General features: G+C 40.8%; 1 protein-coding gene across 1 annotated transcript; it reads right to left on the reverse strand.

Moving 5' to 3' along the window:
• Positions 1-1,556: 1,556 nt before the first annotated feature.
• On the reverse strand, positions 1,557-19,932 carry KLF15 (KLF transcription factor 15). The gene is made up of 3 exons (XM_056524898.1): positions 19,794-19,932; positions 13,286-14,378; positions 1,557-5,580 (listed from the first exon to the last, which is right to left on the reverse strand). Exons 2-3 carry the CDS (start codon positions 14,311-14,313, stop codon positions 5,412-5,414), a joined length of 1,197 nt encoding a protein of 398 aa, XP_056380873.1. The 5' UTR covers positions 14,314-14,378; positions 19,794-19,932; the 3' UTR covers positions 1,557-5,411.
• Between the last annotated feature and the right edge of the window lie 1,329 nt (positions 19,933-21,261).

The raw sequence follows: 21,261 nt of genomic DNA on the forward strand, positions 1-21,261 counted from the left end.
CAGTCAGACCCCCACGATCAGATTCTTATGACCATGGACATTTGCAAAAACGTTTCCATAATTTTGTCATTCATCCTCCGCCAGTGTCATGAAAAAAACAAACTACAAGAAAAGTGTAACCAGTCATCCCCTATAAACTATAGGTCTAAAGTCTCAGATAAAACTTACTATAGTCACAAGATACGCTACAGTATAGACATGTAAATTGTTAATTTCTGTTAAATTGTTAACTTCTGCATACTGTTTATACAAAAAACTTAAAGCATTACTGTCATTAATATTAACTTTTGGCATGTCACATAGACATGTCAAAAGTTAAGATCGGTCAGGGTCTCAGTGCTGAGATCATTAGACATAGTCGGCTGCCTGATCTGACTAATGCACTTAATAGACTATAGTGAAGTACAACAGTTAGATTGGGTGGCTAGCTGGAGAGTCTGTTAAAAGTTAGTATCATCGACAGTAAGGGCCTAGTCACACTGCATATTTTCTGAGTGGAATTCCGCTTGGAAATTCTGATGCAGCAGCCTCCTATTTTTTTCACACTATGAAATTTCAGCGGCGGACATTCTACTGCGGCAATTCCCAGATCCCAGACCCAAACATGTTTATTCTTTCAGAGCAATCTGCTTGGAAATTAATTGCTAAGGAAATGGTGCATTTCCAAGTGGTACTAGCGCCAATTCAGGGACTGATTTAGTCAGCATCCGCTACAGATAGAATCTCTGCCTGGAATAGGCCCTAACGCTTTAAAGGATGTTTTCAGGACTTAGTGATTGATGATCTATCCTTAGAATAGGGTTTTGATATCTGATCAGTGGGTGGCTTATACCCAGAAAAGGCTGTGGCACCTGAATGTACACAATGAACGGAGCTAGAAACCCTGGCTTGATACATTGTGTAGTCACCGTGCTGGGTTACTGTAACTCAGCTCATTGAAGTCACTAAAAACCGAGTTGCAGTAACCCAGCACAGCCACTACACAATGTACAGAGCTGAGAAACCCCTTTAATTCTAAACAGGAAGCAGAAAGCATCGGAGTGCCCTACTAGTTTCTGCAGGCAAATGGCATTTTTCCATTTATCTTGATGTCTAAAGGAGTATTTCAGCCCTTACCAAGGTATCCCCTATCCAAATGTCTGATTGCAGGGGGTCCGATCAGGTATCTCCTATAGGCAATGCAAGGAGCATGTGCCGACACCACCACTCCATGCAGCAGGGAGAGTCAAGGCCCCATTCTGAACATCGTAGGGGTCCCAGAGGTCAGAACAACCGCTCTATTCTCTGGTTAGGGGCATACGTTTTTAACCCCAACATATTCCTTTAAGTTCTGTATCAGAAAATGTCAGCTCTGGCAGCTATATAGATGGATACAAGGATTTCTCAACTATGAATTGTGTTGGTATTTGTCACTGTCACCTGATAACATAATGAAGGTTTCTCAGATAATTGCTATAATTTAATGTGGACCCCACATCTTGGTATTGTTAACTATAGTTTCCCCCCTCCCGCCCAAAGAATTTTCAGGCAATAACCCCACACAATCTGACAAAATGTATTTTTTAAAGTTTATTGTCAAAGTAAATATACTTTATATAGAACATATGAGAAAATACTGTATTATTTATATACATGTTATCATAGAGATATTTTGATTTTCATTTAATTTACATAAATTTCTGATGCATTATTACAAGACTTTCACTATATGGAGATTTCTATGTACATGTTATTTACATACATTCAAGAAGGAGTACATAAACAGCTTGGTCAGAGGCAGGTTGGTCATGTTGGCAGCAAAATATAGATTCTATTACCTTGTGGAACCTCTATGGGCACAACCTTGGCAACTGCAAAGCCTGGTACAGCAGAGAGGGAACAGCTTACAATTTACCACTCACATTAAGAAATGGTTCATGGCCATATTCTAAACATATGGACATGCAAGTTGAGAATACAATAGTATTTTTGGAGTTAAAAATATTAAAATAAAATCTGAGCTATTATTCCAATGCTTTGCCTTGTTATTTCAGCACTTTTCCCAACCTCTTTACAGAACTGACTTATTACCTCATGGCTCTGTTGTATTACCTTGGTTATTAGCTTATTATGTCAGAGCCTGACAAAGTACCTCAGAGCAGAGCCACATTGGCCCAGATTTATGAAAGTGTGAGAGAAAAAGTGGAGTGATTTTCCCACAGCGACCAATCACAGCTCAGCTTTCACTTTACCAGAGCTTGTTAGCTGAGCGGTGATTGGTCGCTGTGGGAAACTCTCTCCACTTTTTCTCTCACACAGTTTGATAAATCTGGGCCATTATCTATCTGATATCCTTCCCTGGGCACAGGCTTATTATCTCAGAGCACTCACTAATGATCTTACACCTTTAAGATAATAAAGTAGTGCCCAGAAATGATAGTCATTTTATACCCACCCTAACTCTGTGCCCTCTCAACCTTCCTACCTTTTATTTAAATTCATTCTATCCATATTTTTAAGGAATGCAAAATGTGTTACCCTCTTCAGCGTCAGAGGGAAGGACCTACCGCTAAGCAGCCGTCATCCAACAGCAAACCGTCTACCAATAATTTGTACATTTTTCAATTGAATTAAGGCAGAATTTAAGTGCGTCATCGCTAAATTTCACAGAAATGTATTGAAAGATAAAGATTTAAAACTGAACAAAATAAAGCTCAAACAGCAGCAATAATAAAATATATATTATTCATCTAAGACTGGTACAAACAATCAATATGTAATCCTCTCATGTCATGTGATCAGCTAGAGGCGCCACAAAACAGGCACTAGGGGGATTTTTACATACCGGACACCAGTGAGCAGCTTTCTGAGGGTAGTTACATAGAAGAGGATTTAACAGCAATAACAACAATGCACATTCTCTAGTAGAACAAAGAAGAAAATATGACATTTACTATAAATACTGGTTATAGATGTATGTTGATATCTGTGTATTAACAATTTAAGAGAGACATGTCACCAGCGCAGTTTCCCTTTAGATTAAGGCATCTTGATAGTGTACACTTCAAACTGAAGCCCCCCAAAAGGCCCCTCGGAAAAAAATAAGTGCTCCCTGTCTCTTTAGACATGGGAAGAATCCAGTTTATAGTAAATCAAGGCTGTGTTATCATGTGACACATGGAAGGGGCATGATAGTTTGCAGCCAAATGACTGGAAGTTAAAGAGTGCCCCCAGAATATCATTATTAGAGCACATCTAAGTAAAGGGGCCTGTAAGGTCCTCCTTATATAAGTGAAATACAAGATCCTCCTTATATAAGTGAAATCCAAGTCCTCCTTATATAAGTGAAATACAAGGTCCTCCTTATATAAGTGAAATACAAGGTCCTCCTTATATAAGTGAAATACAAGGTCCTCCTTATATAAGTGAAATACAAGGTCCTCCTTATATAAGTGAAATACAAGGTCCTCCTTATATAAGTGAAATACAAGGTCCTCCTTATATAAGTGAAATACAAGGTCCTCCTTATATAAGTGAAATACAAGGTCCTCCTTATATAAGTGAAATACAAGGTCCTCCTTATATAAGTGAAATACAAGGTCCTCCTTATATAAGTGAAATACAAGGTCCTCCTTATATAAGTGAAATACAAGGTCCTCCTTATATAAGTGAAATACAAGGTCCTCCTTATATAAGTGAAATACAAGGTCCTCCTTATATAAGGGAAATACAAGGTCCTCCTTATATAAGTGAAATACAAGGTCCTCCTTATATAAGTGAAATACAAGGTCCTCCTTATATAAGTGAAATACAGTCTTGCAGTATCCTAGGTAACAGATGTGCTGTATGTCATGATTGATTGATACATGTTATACAATGGAGCACATTTATATAACATTTCTGTAGCTTTTGGAAGATTATACGACCTTTACTAGATATGAATATAATAATATTTGTTATAAAATTAAATTAATGTCTATTTTCACATTTTTTCTACAGTATTTTTTCTTTATGTGTGTGTATATATATATATATATATATATATATATATATATACGGTATGTTTTTCTTAGAAAAATAAATGCACTGATATTTTTCACACTGAATAAAGCTTGTTGTAGGAAAGGCTACAAAAGCCACCATTGGTGTATAAACCTTACAAATAACAACATGGCAGATCGCCTGAGAAGTAGGATTTTTTTGCTTTGTTTTTGGCGTTCCGCAGAGAAGGCGACATGAGGTGTCTCACAATAACAGATGAGACAGCAGATCATATTCTTCAATGTGAATAGATCATTATGACTGAGAAATACTGATACGGCTTCTGATCGGTGGACGTTCTGTGGTCAGAGGTTGTTCTGTTATAAATATTTTGTCAGAAAAATGACATAAAGTGACTGAATATTGAACACTGGCCTGAAAAAAGCAGGAAAAGGAGGACTCCGTTACATTCTTTGCTCCTTTAGAATATGAAATGGAAGAAAATACAGACATGATACACTCATTTCTAAGGACATTGTACAGTATCATAGGTAATACTGTATGCTTAGCATCCTCATGGGTGATACTGTGTGTTGAGCCCTTGTATTTATGTCCATTATGTGTGAAATTGTCTACTAGGTCGGTGTATCTAAGCCTATCGTGTATGATGCCGTTTGCTAAACCAAGTATGTTAATCGTGTGTGACTGCCTGCTCATTCAGTGTATCTAGGTCTACCAATTGCGCAGAAGCAATGTATCTAAATCTGTCATGTGTTGTACTAAACTGTTGTATCTATGTCCATGATGAGTGACACTGATACTGTGATAACTGTTTGCACAGATGGTGTATCTAAGCTTATCATGAGTGATACAGTCTTCTGAGTTAGAGTATCTAGTCATATCTGTTAAAAATGTGATCTTCTTAAAGGTGTTTAAACATGAACGTTTTAGTTTGCCTTCTCTCTGTCGCATTCTTCCATTCATTCCCAATGCTGGCTGATAAGTATTGCTGGGACTTGTAGTTCCACCTAAGTTATACACGACACTACAGAATGTTCCTGAGTAACACAGTGGCAAATGAAATGACACAAGCAGTGAGTCCTTTCCATGGCAGTGTTCAGCATGATCTTACAGGCTACCAATGCCCTATCATATGGTACAGTTACTGTGATAACATATTATTTGGAATTTTAAGTGACCTGTTTAAATTGAGATACAACAGATGATAATGGAATCGAGTGGATTAGTACATAAAGTGCCCCCTTTAACCCTTCACTGCCAGCCGGGCCGAGCACCAAGTTCCTCAGATGCTTCATTCACACCCATATTAAATAAGAGCAGAGAACAAATGTCCAGCCAACCAAGGATGTTTTCCGCACCAATAAGTTATGACAGGAAGACGAACAAAGTGCTTGGTATTTTATATCAATTCAAAAGGTTGGGGGAGGGGATCAGTTTGATAAGCGCGTAGAACGACTGCTCCGGGGAAATCTGTGCACCTTGATGTGTTTAGACAGATGATCACTACGAGCAAATTTCTTTTCGCAGACTGCGCACTGGTACGGCTTCACGCCAGAATGTGAGCGGCGGTGTCGGGATAATTCATCAGACCGGGAAAACCTGCAAAATATATAAAAAAAAGACAATATTGTAAAATTACAATATATACATAACCTGCACTGAAGAAAGGCAGCAGCAATTTTGACTATCCCTTCACATGTACAATGTGTATATATATATATATATATATATATATATATATATATATATATATATATAGTAAATTTAAGTAGCCTTATTAGTCCAATGATGCAGATGCAAATCATAAAATGTTGCAGTATCTTGTAATACCTTTTTTATTGGACTAACAGAATTTTAAAGAGAAGCTTTCAGGATTCCTCCCTTTTTCAAGTCCAAAGCAAATCTGCAAAGCAAATTCCACTCAAGATTTCCACTCAAGGTCTGTGGTCCTGCAGGAGTCCTGCTAATGGGAACAGTGTTCCTGCTGTGGAAAAAGTGCAGGAACTCCATTCCCATGCGTTCCTGCAGGACTTGAGCCCTGTATATATATGTATATAATGGACATTTAGGCTTAATCAATTGTGGTGATTTAGCTTCTGCTCAAATACATAGGATAAATCATTCAGGCAGACTTTACACTCTCAGGGGGAGATTTATCAAAACCTGTCCAGAGGAAAAGCTGCTGAGTAGCCCATAGCAACCAATCAGATCACTTCTTTCATTTTTAACAAGGCCTCTGCAAAATGAAATAAGCAATCTGATTGGTTGCTATTGGCAACTCAGCAATTTTCAATTTTTTTTCCTCTGGACAGGTGAACAGGTGCTCAAAATAGCAGGAGGGAGGTAGAGTGAGCTACACACTAGCTTAAAGGGTGTTATCCAGGAAAAAGCGTTTTTATATATATCAACTGGCTCCAGAAAGTTAAACAGATTAGTAAATTACTTCTATTAAAAAATCTTAATCCTTTCATTACTTATAAGCTTCTGAAGTTAAGGTTGTTCTTTTCTGTCTAAGTGCTAGGAACCGCCCAGTTTAGAAGCAAATCCCCATAGCAAACCTCTTCTAAACTGGGCGGTTCCCGAGACACGTGTCATCAGAGAGGACTTAGACAGAAAAGAACAACCTTAACTTCAGAAGCTTATAAGTACTGAAAGGATTAAGATTTTTTAATAGAAGTAATTTACAAATCTGTTTAACTTTCTGGAGCCAAATGATATATAAAAACTTTTTTTCCTGGATAACCCCTTTAAAGAGTGGGCGGGGGGGTGGTGTCCGTAGCCTCTAACAATCAGAAGGCATTGCAGCGGACCGCAGTGACAGCTGCATTGTGATTGTCCCCACAAACATCTGCAGCCATTTCAATATGTCTGCAGTTAGATGACACCCTCTAAATTTTACAGCCAAACCCCTACCCACCTTGAACGACTCTACGATCATTTAGAGCAACCACCACAGTTATAAAGAGAATAGGGTTCCTGCGCCAAATCTGCTGCTCACTGAATGTTCTAGATGACTTTTGTGGAACATTGTGTTCTATTTTATAATAGCTTGAACTATGGATATACAGGAAGTAAACATTGTAATAGTCTTAGAAGGGATCGTCTGTCAGCTGATACTCCAAACATAACAACATATGCATCCCATAGTAACGTTATAACAATTTTAGATGTGTTTTTTTTTTTTTTTAAGGAGTAGTCCAGTGGTGAACCCAGTGGTGAACAACTTATCCCCTATCCTAAGGATATGGGATAAGTTTGAGATCGCGGGGGGGGGGGGGGTCCGACTGCTGGGGCCCCCTGTGATCTCCTGTACGGAGCGCTGACAGCCCGCAGGAAGGGGTCGTGTCGACCTCCGCACGAAGCGGCGGCCGACACGCCCCCTCAATACAACTCTATGGCAGAGCCAAAGCGCTGCCTTCGGCAATCTCCGGCTCTGCCATAGAGATGTATTGAGGGGGCGTGTCGGCCGCCGCTTCGTGCAGAGGTCGACACCCGCTATCTGGCCGGAGAGCCTGGCCCCCGTACAGAGAGATCGCAGGGGGCCCCAGCGGTCGGACCCCCCGCGATCTCAAACTTATCCCCTATCCTTAGGATAGGGGATACGTTTTTCACCACTGGACTACCCCTTTAAGTGGAATTCCCCTTTCAGTATAGCCGTACTACTGATTGATACAATTAATCATGGGTTACGATTTGTATACTATAGATCAGTGGTCTCAAACTGTGAGGCTCCAGATGTTGCAAAACTTCAACTCCCAGCATGCCCGGACAGCCGTTGGCTGTCCGGGCATGCCGGGAGTTGAAGTTTTGCAACATCTGGAGGGCTGCAGTTTGAGACCACTGCTATAGGTAAATGTAATATAAATTGTGGAAAAGTAGATTACATGATCAAATGTCATCCTCAGAGTTCCATTCCATTGTATCGGGTATTTTATTTGTCTTGTCCTTCTGCTGCCCTGTTCCTGACCTCAGCAGGAGATAGGCACAGACTCAAAATCAGTTCTTAACGCTCTTCGCGCTCTCGTCAACCTCATGATTGTGACATTGTGGATTTTTCACAGTATCGATTTACAGGAAATGAAGCTGCAGTTTGGCTGTTCTTTGTTCACGTAGATACTGTAGATATTGTAGATACTGTTGTTCTTGAAAAAGTTTTAAAAATGTATGCGGGACGGTTAGTGTAGCATGTGGTATGGTGTATAGTGTAGTGAACCTGTGCTGTACATTGAGCTGTCATGCTACGTATGGTGAATGTATTATTTATTGTATATGTGAGTTATTTTCGATGAAAAAAAAAAAAAAAGGTGTTAATATACTGTACTGTCTATCCATCGAGTACCCTACACCACAAGCACATGACTTTCTATTGATTTTAGTAAAAGCGTTGGGGCTTTGACAATATTTTTTTAAATTTGAAAATGCTTTTTATTTTTAAGCACACTGTATTATAGAAAGTAGCCACTAGTGTATATAGTATAGAATATGTCCACCGGTTGGGAAACTGCAGGGCAGGATGGGAGTTGTTGTTTTGTAAGAACTTGAGAGTCGCAAGTTGTAGAAAACTGGAGAATTAAGTTGGAGTTTTAACATAAATTAAAGGATTCTGACGGGATATACAAATTATCCCCTATCCTAAGGATAGGGGATAAGTGTTAGATCGCAGGGGTCCGACTGCTGAGGCCCCCATGATCTTCCAAATGGAGCCCCGGCTAACTGCATGGAACAGGCATTTTCGACCACCGCTGGAAGCAGCGGCTGACACGCCCTCTCCATACAGTTCTATGGCAGAGCCGGATCGCTGCTTTCCGCAATCTCCGGCTCTGCCATAGAACTGAATGGAGGGGATGTGTCGGCCGCAGCTTTGTGCTGTGGTCGAAAACGCTTGTATCATGCAGGGAGCCAGGGCTCTGTTCAGGAGATTGCGGGGGGCCCCCAGCAGTAGGACCCCCTGCGATCTAACACTTATCCCCTATCCTTAGGATAGGGGATAATTTGTACATCCCTGAGTTCTCCTTTAAGTCATGTTTAGGACAGTCTAGGTGCTGCCGTCTCTTTACAGGAAAATGGTCATCTCTTCACCAATACACTGGGTTATAGTGTGGGTGACCAGGATACCCATGAGGGGTTAATGGGTTAAATACATAACTGCACTCCGGAGATCTGTCCCTCCGAAGATCGGCATCCATTCTCAGTGAATTGCGCACTGGAGGTGGGCCCACCAGCTCAATATGAATATTCATTGTCGCGGGTTATGTGAGCGATGCGCCGACTGAGCGCTCATGTGATCCGCGACAATGAATATTCAAATAGAGCTGGCGGGCCCACCTCCAGTGCGCAATTCACTGAGAATGGATGCCGATCTTTGGAGGGACAGATCTCCGGAGTGCAGGTATGTATTTAACAGATTTTTTAATTACTTCTATAAAAAAATCTGAATCCTTCCAGTACTTATCAGCTGCTGTATGCTCCACAGGAAGTTCTTCTCTGTTTAAATTTCCTTTCTGTCTGACCACAGTGCTCTCTGCTGAAACCTCTGTCCATTTTAGGAACTCTCCAGAGCAGGATAGGTTTGCTATGGGGGATTTGCTCCTACTCTGGACAGTTCCTAAAATGGACAGAGGTGTCAGCAGAGAGCACTGTGGTCAGACAGAAAGGAAATTCAAAAAGAAATGAACTTCCTCTGGAACATACAGCAGCTGATAAGTACTGGAAGGATTAAGATTTTTTTTTAATAGAAGTAATTTAAAAATCTGTTTAACTTTCTGGCACCAGTTGATTTAAAAAAAAATAATGTTTTCCAGTGGAGTACCCCTTTATCCCATTAACCTCTCTTTGGTCTCCTGTTCACCCACACTATAACCCAGTGTAATGGGTTTAGAGTGGATGAACAGATGACCATTTTCCTTTAAATCCTGGCTCAATAATATATAAGTGAGCGAAGCTTGGAACTTATTCACTTCAAGCCAACCAACCATATAACTATATTCAGCTGAAGGATTGCAGACACTATATCTGTGGCTCAGTTTATACATTAAGAAGTTCCATATGTATACCCTGTAATTTTCAACCATTTCCAACAGTCCCTACATCACAGGAGCTTAAAATCTGATTTCCCCTTGTATCTCTTCAAGCATACATAAAGTAGATAGACGGCTTCTCTGCATGTGTCCAAAGACTAGCTTGTATTCCCACAACCACTTACACCTTACACTACCATCATTTAGATTGCAAGCTTCTGTGGTCAAAGACCTGCAGGTAAGTGGTAATTGTTGAGGAAACATAAATCATTTATTATATCTGGTAACATACAAAACTGCTTATTGCATACAATACAAACACGAGGGTAGAACATTGTAAAAACATCTGCTAAATAATGAGCCACATATCCGCACCATGTGACATAAACTACTGAATGGGAACATTATATAATATTCATGGGTTCCCTAATTGATTTTTTTGTTCCTCTGTCCATAGAGAAAACATGGCCCTATCTCATCTTACAGTCCATCATCGAAGTCAAGTAAAAAGCTACAGAAAGTGTGCCTATAGCATTCTGCTAAAAAGATTTACCGCAGTGTTAGGCTAGGTGTACACTGTGTATCTGTAGATGCATTTTAAAGTGTCACATAACACTGCAAAATGCACCAATTTTACCTTCATAATGCATTTCACATTGAGTTACATTGAAATCAAAAGAAAAATACTACACATTTAACGTCATTTGATTTTAACACAAGTCATTTTTTACAGGCATAAAGAAGTGACATGTCACTTTTATATGTGTATTCTGTGTGTATTGTGCTACATCTAAAAAACACACTCATAAAACATATTCGCGTTCATGCCTGGAAATACAAGCTTATCTTTCTGCTTCTGTTTTACACCACGTAAATATATCTTTAGAGAGTGATACATATTCCAAGCGATTAATTCCAGTCAAAGAATATTAAAGCCATTGATCAAGGGTATAATTACTATAATGCTGCTCCACTATGAAGAAGAATATAACGTCTATAATACTGCTCCTATGTTCAAGAATATAATCACTATAATACTGTCCCCCTTTATACAAGAATATAACTACAGTAATAGGATACTGCTTATCTACTAGAATTTACCTACTATAATACTACCTCCTATGTACAGCAACATAACTATTATAATACTGCCTCCTATGTACAAGAATATAACTACTATAATACTGCCTCCTATGTACAAGAATATAACTACAGTAATAGGATACTGCTTATCTACTAGAATTTACCTACTATAATACTGCCTCCTATGTACAGCAACATAACTATTATAATACTGCCTCCTATGTACAAGAATATAATCACTATAATACTGTCCCCCTTTATACAAGAATATAACTACAGTAATAGGATACTGCTTATCTACTAGAATTTACCTACCATAATACTGCCTCCTATGTACAGCAACATAACTATTATAATACTGCCTCCTATGTACAAGAATATAACTACTATAATACTCCCTCCTATGTACAAGAATATAACTACTATAATACTGCCTGCTATGTACAAGAATATAACTACTATAATACTGCCCCCTATGTACAAGAATATAACTACTATAATACTGCCTCCTATGTACAAGAATATAACTACTATAATACTGCCCCCTATGTACAAGAATATAACTACTATAATACTGCCTGCTATGTACAAGAATATAACTGCTATAATGTTCGTGGTAGAATGGAGAATGAGACTGCACCACTGTATCACGGCAATCCTGCAGCGCAGTCACTAGTAGGAAAGGTGATATCCACAGTACAAGGATAAATAGGGGTGCACAAGATAAAGCAGAAAACCAACAAAATCCAGAAATGCAGGTCTGTAGAAATAAAGCTTCAGCACTCACCTATGTTCCAATAATCCTTTATTCGAGCATCAAATCCGAAGAAAACCATTGGCCAGGGGTGGGGAGAGGACGCCGCTGCAGGAGCAGCGGGGGAGGAGGCAACTAGTTTTGCGGGTTAAACCACTTCGTCTGGCCTTCAGGCGAAGCGGTTTAACCCGCAAAACTAGTTGCCTCCTCCCCCGCTGCTCCTGCAGCGGTGTCCTCTCTCCCTCCCCACCCCTGGCCAGCGGTTTTCTTCGGATTTGATTATACTGCCTCCTATGTACAAGAATATAACTACTATAATACTGCCTCCTATGTACAAGAATATAACAACAATAATACTGTCTCCTATGTACAAGAATATAACTACTATAACACTGCCTCCTATGTACAAGAATATAACTACTATAATACTGCCTCCTATGTACAAAAATATAACTACTATAATACTGCCTCCTATGTACAAGAATATAACTACTATAATACTGCCTACTATGTACAAGAATATAACTACTATAATACTGCCTCCTATGTACAAGAATATAATTATAATATTGACCCCATGTATAGTATAACTACGATATGTGTTTAGATAGATAGATAGATAGATAGATAGATAGATAGATAGATAGATAGATAGATATAAGTATACCAACTATGATTTTTCACAATGTAAAAAAATGTGTCTACTATAAAATTGCCCCCTACAGGATGATCTACACAGAAAACGTGATATTCAGGTTCAGGTAAACATAGACAAGACAGACAACTTGAGCAAGAATGACCTTGTTCTCCATATTGACCTTTCAAACCAACTCACCAGTCACAAGGTCTTTACAGTAGAAATAGCTCATACACATTTTTTCTCTGCTGTCGTTTCTACAGTAGAGCCTACGCAGTCTAGCACTCATGTTACACATCACACGGTTCCTATATTTGGGAAGCATGGAGTACGGTTCTGCTAGGACTGAATACCACAGTCCACATCTGCAGCCGCCCCTCTGCTGCTATGCCATGGTTATTAGATTAACAATTATTATCGATGGACTGAGTCATTGCTGTGACATGTAAACATAGGGCAGATCACATGTTATAACAGGCTGTAGAGAAACATACATAACAAGTTTTCTTCTTTCTATGCTACTACGCCAACAAACAAGGTTACTGCAGGTTACAAACATGGAATGTACTGAAGCAGCATAATACACCGAAGGCTATGCTACAGGAGCTAACAACACAACCTGGAATTCCATTCACTGCTTCCAGAATTGGGTGGCAACCAGTATGGCTGCCATTATAGTAGTTGTCACCCTAAACTGCAGGTCTACCAGGTGTTTGACCCTTTGACCATATGGCCAGCAGTACTATCACAATATAACTCATAGTACCAGGTGCAAAGAAGATATATTTCACAAAATGAATAATGAGAACTAACCTCCATCCACATCCAGGCCATGTGCAAGCAAATGGCTTTTCCCCCGTGTGTCTACGCAGGTGAGCCTTAAGATGGCTACTCTTGGTGTACATTTTGGTACATCCAGGAAAAGAACATTTGTGCATTTTTATGAGTTCTGTAGCTGGATTTTTGGGGTACTTCTGGCCAACCATAATACCCGATTGTCCCTGAACTCCACCACATGGACCCACAGGTTTAGCAGCAATGGGCACTGGAGCGATGCGGACAAATTTGGAGGACATGTTTGATGACTGGACTAGTTGTGGGACCAGAGCAAAGGTCTGACCTTGAATATTAACTAGAAGTTGAGCAACTTTAATGTTATCTGGAAACTGTGACTGCGAGGCTTGGTTTGAGTTAGACTCTTGTTTGATCTCTAAGGGTTGGATCTGCAGTATAACAGGAATTCCACCTTCAACGGCAAGGGCACTTGGACTTTTGCTACCAAGGTCCTCTTCTAATGTGCTATTTGACTGATCTTTTGTACCCTCCTTTGTGTTGTTGTTCCCCATAGGGGTCTGCTTCAGTTGTTCAGAAACCAAATGACCACAGTTCCTCAGTTCCTGTTGGTTTTCAACTTTTAAGTCGCTTTTCATGTTTTCCTCAAGAAACTCCTCAATTTCATCCAAGGTGGGATGAAACAGCGATGCCTCCTCCATGTCCACCCCAAAATCAGGAACTTTGAAGAACTCCTCTTTGACCATTGTAGGATGTTTTCTTTTGTCCCACCAAGATAAAGAGGCATTACCCAATGACGTCTGGGACAAAAGATAGTCTAGAATACTGTCCTGACTCTCTGCACTACATGTACTACCATAGCTGGAGCTTAGCACCTGGGAATCAGGACTGGAACAGGACCGGAAACTAGAAGAGTCACTGTCATCCTCTGAAGTGGGAGAAGGCAGCATCTGATAGCTCCTTCCTCCCATCAGCATCTCCATTGTGTACCGAAGGCTTGAGTCAGTGTTTGAGAAGCATTCATCTGTTAGAACCAAATGATCCACCATTCCTGGATAAGGTTCTGAGATCCCAACACCATACGCCAAATTAAATAACCCTCACAGAACAGGCCCTGCAAGAAAAGAAAATATGAAAAAAAATGTGTCTGATTACATCTAAGAAGCTTTCTATTTGTGGTTCATACTAAGTACACATGTAATTATATGATTCTGACCCTTACGTTATGGTAATTTTGCCAACTTTGGACTACCTTCCTGGCCAAGCATCTACTACTGTACGACTTCTTCTAGAATACTCTTAGTCTCCAAACAATGTCATATTTTGATTATCTCTCTATCTATGATAACCAGCCACACATCACACTAAGTGACAAGTCAACTAGTAACCAGTCACAAAGGGTTTAATGTCACCATTCATTCCTAGTCTACTCCACAATATATCTTTTAGACATGGCCAAGCATGAGTGAATACAAGGGTTCAGAAGACACAGGCTCTAAGTAATAATGAACAAGCACCTCAGCTCAATGTATCAGCCAAAGGCACTTTGAGTACATGTTGTCTCAGCCCTTGTTGGCAGTGAAATGGTAAACTGAAGGTGGAATGTGTTGTTAATGAGAAGTTTTAATGCAGGAACATTCAAAGGTTGCTGGATCTGGCTATCAGTTCTACACATAGGGCAAGATTGCTGGCTCCAGTGAAGAGCAGGATAAAGGCTCCTTTCTAAGAAGACGTAAGTGTATTACAAGGGTAACAGTCATTCCCCTGTCATATGAGGGCTGTGACTGTGCATGTATGAAAACCCTAGTCATGTTCACTGCCACACAGAGCTTCTTTCCACATGCTACACTGTTGCTCTATGTTACACTCTTTCAGATGAATAGTCAATAGGGGATTATGTGATGTCTTAACCCCTCTCCTTCCATGGGTGAAGGTCAACTTTTCCTGGTGAGTCTACATGTCACCATCTATCATGTCTATCTATCATACCTTAGAAGCTGCTTCAAAAGACTGGTAGTAATGATAATGAGGATAGGTTCCTATAGGAAGACTTTTGGAAAAGTTTGTAGCTCATACAGCTCAAACAGCTGGGCATGGAATCTGATGAACATTGTTACCTTGGTTACAGAACATAGTGGCTACTTTATTGGAATTGTCATTTGTATCGTCAACTAGAAAGCCATAAAACATTTATCATTTCTAACATAATGTTCATTGACAGCAATAATGTCGTCATGTCCCACAACAATCTTATAGACCCAATGACCCAGTTCCCAGTTGAGTAAAGTAGTCACCAACTCCTGATAATAAACCCATTCATTTTTTATGGAGAATGATATGGCATGAGTGGCCTACAGGAATTGGGACCCAAAACGTTGGGCCTTAACCTGTCATGCTTTTACAGTTTACAGTCTAAAGTTCATACAAGTTGACATCTTAAATATTTGTTATGCTTAAATATTTCTATACATCCTATAAACATATTTTGAAGTTCTTCCTTAAGATACCCCCTATAATAAAGCAATACTCTGAGAAATTTATATTCACTCAACCTCCTATTGGCGGATCTATTTTTAAAATAGGATCCCCTTCGATCTAACTCTTATACCACCTGACTGCACATCGAACATGCCGAATCCCACTGATACTGCTGTGTGGAGTGGAAGTCACTTCCATTATTCATTTCAATGAGACTCTCAAAGTCAGTCCCATAAAAATCAACAGTGAAAGTGACTTCCAGCGCACTCACAAGACACTGTGGGATTTGGCAGGTCCAACGTGTGGTCACATGGTATAACAGCCGGACCAAAGGGGATCTTATTGGGGGAAAAATACCGGAAAGAGAAATAGCAGTCTGGTTATTTAGCTCATCCAGATTATTGTCAGGGGGTGAAAAAAGGGTCCCAGGCAACGCATTTAAGTAAAATCATGAGCGTGTAACCAGTGGTTCTCCGAATGATTCACAATGAATTCATGACCATACATTAATAGAATAGAGTGGACACCAAATGCAGTAGTCTGGTGTTTCCGTGAATATATATTTTTTGTTGTATGTTTAAGGCTTAAATCTTCACAAACAAGGTGCTGCAGCCTTTTTCCTCCTGTATGTTTATTATTGTGTTTAAAACCTTGTTCAACTGAAGTGGAAAGATTGTTAAAATCTTATCAGTGACTTTGAAGAGTTACATATTAATCCAGACTATGGGATAATGGGTGCGTGCTGACATGTGATGGTGGCTCGCCAATCCCATGCTCTGGTGTCATTTGACAGACAGGAGAAAGGTTCCTCCTACCTCCTAGCTTTCCTAGAGCCCTGAACATTAACACTTTAGTCATGCAGTAATATATCCCTTTTTGTAATATGGCAGCATAGCTAGCCAATTTATAAGACTCCCTCCTTTGTTGTACCATGAGTGTTAGTGTAGGACCATTTACTTTTTATTAGAGGGGGACTGAAAACTGTGAGCTGTAGACCATCTTTAGTTTACCCCATAAGGGTAGTAATAGGAATAATCAGTTTGCTGCTAACCCAAGTAACTGTATTTTCTGCTGTGGGTTTTTTACCGCCTCATGATCATCACATTCCATGGAAGTCAATGGAAATTGTTTGGTGTATTTTATTTTGGCATGTTTGGAGAGAAAATGAAAGTTCTATAAAAGCTGCATCAGGCAATTCCATAGAAAAGGCTACATCCCGTATCTGACTATGGGCTCTATGACAAACACAAGCAGCGTGCAATGCACTTGACCTGCTGAGGTTCTCCAGTAGTCAGCTGATCCTATTCAAGTATGTTTATATTGTAATATCACTGACTCGGATCACAGATAAGACACAGAGAAAGCTGCATAACAGGATTCGCAGCTGGGAACCTTGTTAAGTCATCTCCAATGGTTCTGCTGTTTTAACTCTGACTTTCTGGATGTAATTAAATGCATTTTTTCTCTTTGCCAGAATTCATGGGGAAACATAAGGCAGAAAATGCTTTCATGTGAGAATCTACACTGTGTTTAAGGAGATAGATAGATAAATATATAGATAGATCAATTGATGGATAGATATGAGATAGATATATAACAAAAAATTGATTTGGGGCAATTGGGAGTGGGGTGGGGGTTTTGGCCAAGTTGTATGGCCATATAACTCCAAACAGGAATGTGCAAATAACAGAACTGAATGAAACCAACATGACCGGCTGATGTGTCGTCCATATTGACGTCATGCCCACATCATCCAATGGCTTATGTCACTAGAGCCAATAGATGATGTGGTCACATAACCATTGAGCAGCATTTATAATACAGACCTATTGATAAGTCCATTCTTCTCCTGTTATCTGCACATCCCTGTACTTTTATATAGCCATACTTGGGGTTAACAATTGCAAAGACCTTACTCTAGCGTATTCTACTGATGTTTCCTGAGGCAATAAGTTTATGAAAATATGGCCGATATGGAATTTATGGATTGCCATGTAAATATCAGGTCGGTTTAACCCTTGGAAGGAAGCATCAGCACTACATCGGGTGAATTTGAGGGTCTGGTTGGCACAATTAACAGGTCTTCAATAGGTTTCTGCGTGCTCCGCTGCAGCAGCTGCTGATTTCTGACCATACAGGAGGACATGTGTGTGGACTGCGTGATACATTCCAGTAAACAACTGGAATAAGTAGTGTTTACTTTATATTCCATTGTAAGTTCAGATCTACAGGACACAGCGGCTGTAATGCATTAATATTACAACATGTACTAGACATAAACTGCACCCACATTGTAAGAAAAACACAAGCTAAGACCCAGTAGGCTTGTACCGTCCTGTTATAGTGTGATAAAGAATTGGACAAATGCCACTTTTATATAGATATGCACTAAAAAAAGATTTAGTCCCTTCAGTTCTAGGGCTTAGAATGGAGTTAAAAACCTTAAAGTGACAGCAGCTTCATGGTTAATGCAGCTTAGCCTTGGCGCTGTTTGTGAATGGCGCATTGTGCAGTCTATTATTGAGTCCTTATGCTGTTCTCCACTCCCTTATCCCTGGCCCCAGTGTTGAACATGACCGCTAGTAACCCTCCCCTCTCTCTCTCTCTGCCTATGTCCTAGCTTCTACTGTCAACATTCTACTCTCCATAACAGCACAGGAATAGCTCCACTAGCACATCTCATCTGACTGAGCCCTGCAACCCAGACCCCATCCTGCACAGGCTAAGTGCCTTCTTGCAGCCCAAGCTCTGTGCCCATTAATGTGCCTAAACAGTACAGATGTATGATCTAGATCAGTAGTCTCCAACCTGCGGACCTCCACATGTTGCGAAACGCTGCAAAACTACAACTCCCAGCATGCCCGGACAGCCAACGGCTGTCCGGGCATGCTGGGAGTTGTAGTGTTGCAACATCTGGAGGTCCGCAGGTTGGAGACCACTGATCTAGATGTATGTATGATCTATAGACCCAAATCCTGGGGCTTACAGCACTGCAAAACTACAATGTACAGAGCAAGGTCTGATGAATGTTATCAAATACAATGTATCAATATACATTATACCGTGAAACATTGTACCACCGACACATCAAGACTAACACATTCAGCAAAACACTTTCAAGAATGTAAGTCACACTATGCAATGCTGACATACTGTCCCCCATCTGTCACCCTATTGGAAGTATAGTAAACAACCTCCCACGCTCAACCAATCCGTACCCGTATACCCCCAGGTACAGAACCCCACCAGGCATTCATGCTATTGCAAAACTCTTACATACAGTCAAGGTAAAATATACACATGTATCTAATACCTTATAGTATATCCCATGTAACCATTATTGCATTCACAGCTGTAGCAGAGCTGGCGTTGCTATTGAACACATTGTACACTGGTATAATACCTGGCTTGGGATAATTACATGCAGTCCTATGTAAAACCACAGACAACTACATTGGCCCAGATTTATGAATTTACCGGCGAGAAAAAGGAATAATAATATTTATTTATATGGCGCCAACAAAGTCCCCAGCGCTTTACAATTATTGGAGCGATTTACCTGTAACAGCCAATCAGATCTCAACTTTTAAATTTTAATAAGCCCCGCAAAAATGAAAGCTGAGCTGTGATTGGTTGTTAGGGGCAAGTCCAGATTTTGGCATAGATTGATAAATCTGGGCCATTGGGAGGTTAATGCGGGATATGGCACATTACAACATACAAGATAGATAGATAGATAGATAGATAGATAGATAGATAGATAGATATGAGATAGATAGATGCATAGATACTCTAAGTATTAGCTCTCCAGCCGCTTAATGAATGCAAACCCCAGATAAACCACAGGTAGTGCATGGTGTAACGTGTAGTTCCCACAACAGCTGGCATATGCCTAGCTCTTAGTTTGGCACTTGGCATGCTAATAAAAACTAAGTGATGAATCCCAGGGCTGATCCATGCAAGCAGCAGGTCACCATATGTTGGGATACAGCACAGAGTTCTCCATAGTGTGCACTTTCTTCTTATCCACCACCAATGATCTTCTCCCTACCTGCTACTTCAGCAATGCAGCAGATCCCAGGGAATATATGTGAAAGTTTAGGAGTTTTTCTTTTGCGCCCTTGAAGTAAGTGCAGCAGCCCCTCAGGTACAATGCGTTTGCAGCAGCCAGGAGAGTAGTACTAGTGATACTCACATGACTGTGCATGGGGCAGAGGAAGGCTTGGAGAAGGCTCGACCACATCTCCTTAGCCCATTGGTTCATAGAGCCAGGGAGGTAGGGTTAGTGAATTTGTCGTCATTGGGAGTCTCTAATGTCCCTTCCTTCTCTCCCCCCCCCCCCCCCCCCCCCCCTTATGCCTTATCCCAAGCCAAGAAATAAATGTACAGGAATGTTTCCTTACACCATGCTGCAGGCATGTGATGCGGGATCATCTGCAGCCACATTTCTGCAAAGACACAAGACAAACAGATGTAGCTGAGCTGAAATTGTTAATAGTGATATTACATGGCCCTTTTACATGGTGACGTAAAGTCTACCACGTATGATGGTGACATACAAACTAGCGCTACTGCATCTAGAGCAGCGTTTCCCAACCAGGGGGCCTCCAGCTGTTGCAAAACTACAACTCCCAGCATGCCCAGACAGCCTTCGGCTGTCTGGGCATGCTGGGAGTTGTAGTTTTGCAACAGTGGGAAGGACCCTGGTTGGGAAACACTGCTTTAAAGTGTACCCGTCGTCAACAAAAACTTTTTATATAATGTAGATAATACCATTATATGTATATTTGTAATATAGATTGGTTAAAAAATGTGTATATTTTTGTCCCTGCGGCTATTGCCTGTGTGTCTCTATGAGGAGTCCAAATACTTGAAGTGTGCAGGTTACCTGGCCGTTTAGGCATAGGTAACCCTGACTGCGGAGATGGAAGGGTTAAGCTTGGGCAAAAGAAATATCCCTCCCACTCTAGCATGCTATGGGGAGGGGTCAGAGGTGAACGCACACAGGTTATATACATAGCCTCCCCCAAATATTCCCCCTCTTTGTTCACCAGCAACTAGTTCCACAGTAACACGGGATGGGGCGGTAGCTCCGCCCCTTCCTGTCCACGTGGGCCGGCTCTCGTGGACAAGCAGGGCTCTGTGCACTGAGGACAAGCAGGGCTCTGTACACTGAGGACAAGCAGGTGTACACTGTACACTGAGGACAAGCAGGGCTCTGTACACTGAGGACAAGCAGGGCTCTGTACACTGAGGACAAGCACGGCTCTGTACACTGAGGACAAGCAGGTGAACTCTGTACACTGAGGACAAGCAGGTGAACACAGTACACTGAGGACAAGCAGGGTTCTGAACACTGCGGGCAAGCACGGCTCTGTACACTGAGGACAAGCAGGGCTCTGCGCACTGAGGACAAGCAGGTGAACACTGTACACTGAGGACAAGCAGGGTTCTGTACACTGAGGACAAGCACGGCTCTGTACACTAAGGACAAGCAGAGCTCTGCGCACTGAGGACAA

This window comes from Hyla sarda, chromosome 6, assembly GCF_029499605.1.
Source record: "Hyla sarda isolate aHylSar1 chromosome 6, aHylSar1.hap1, whole genome shotgun sequence".
Classification (NCBI taxonomy): domain Eukaryota; kingdom Metazoa; phylum Chordata; class Amphibia; order Anura; family Hylidae; genus Hyla; species Hyla sarda.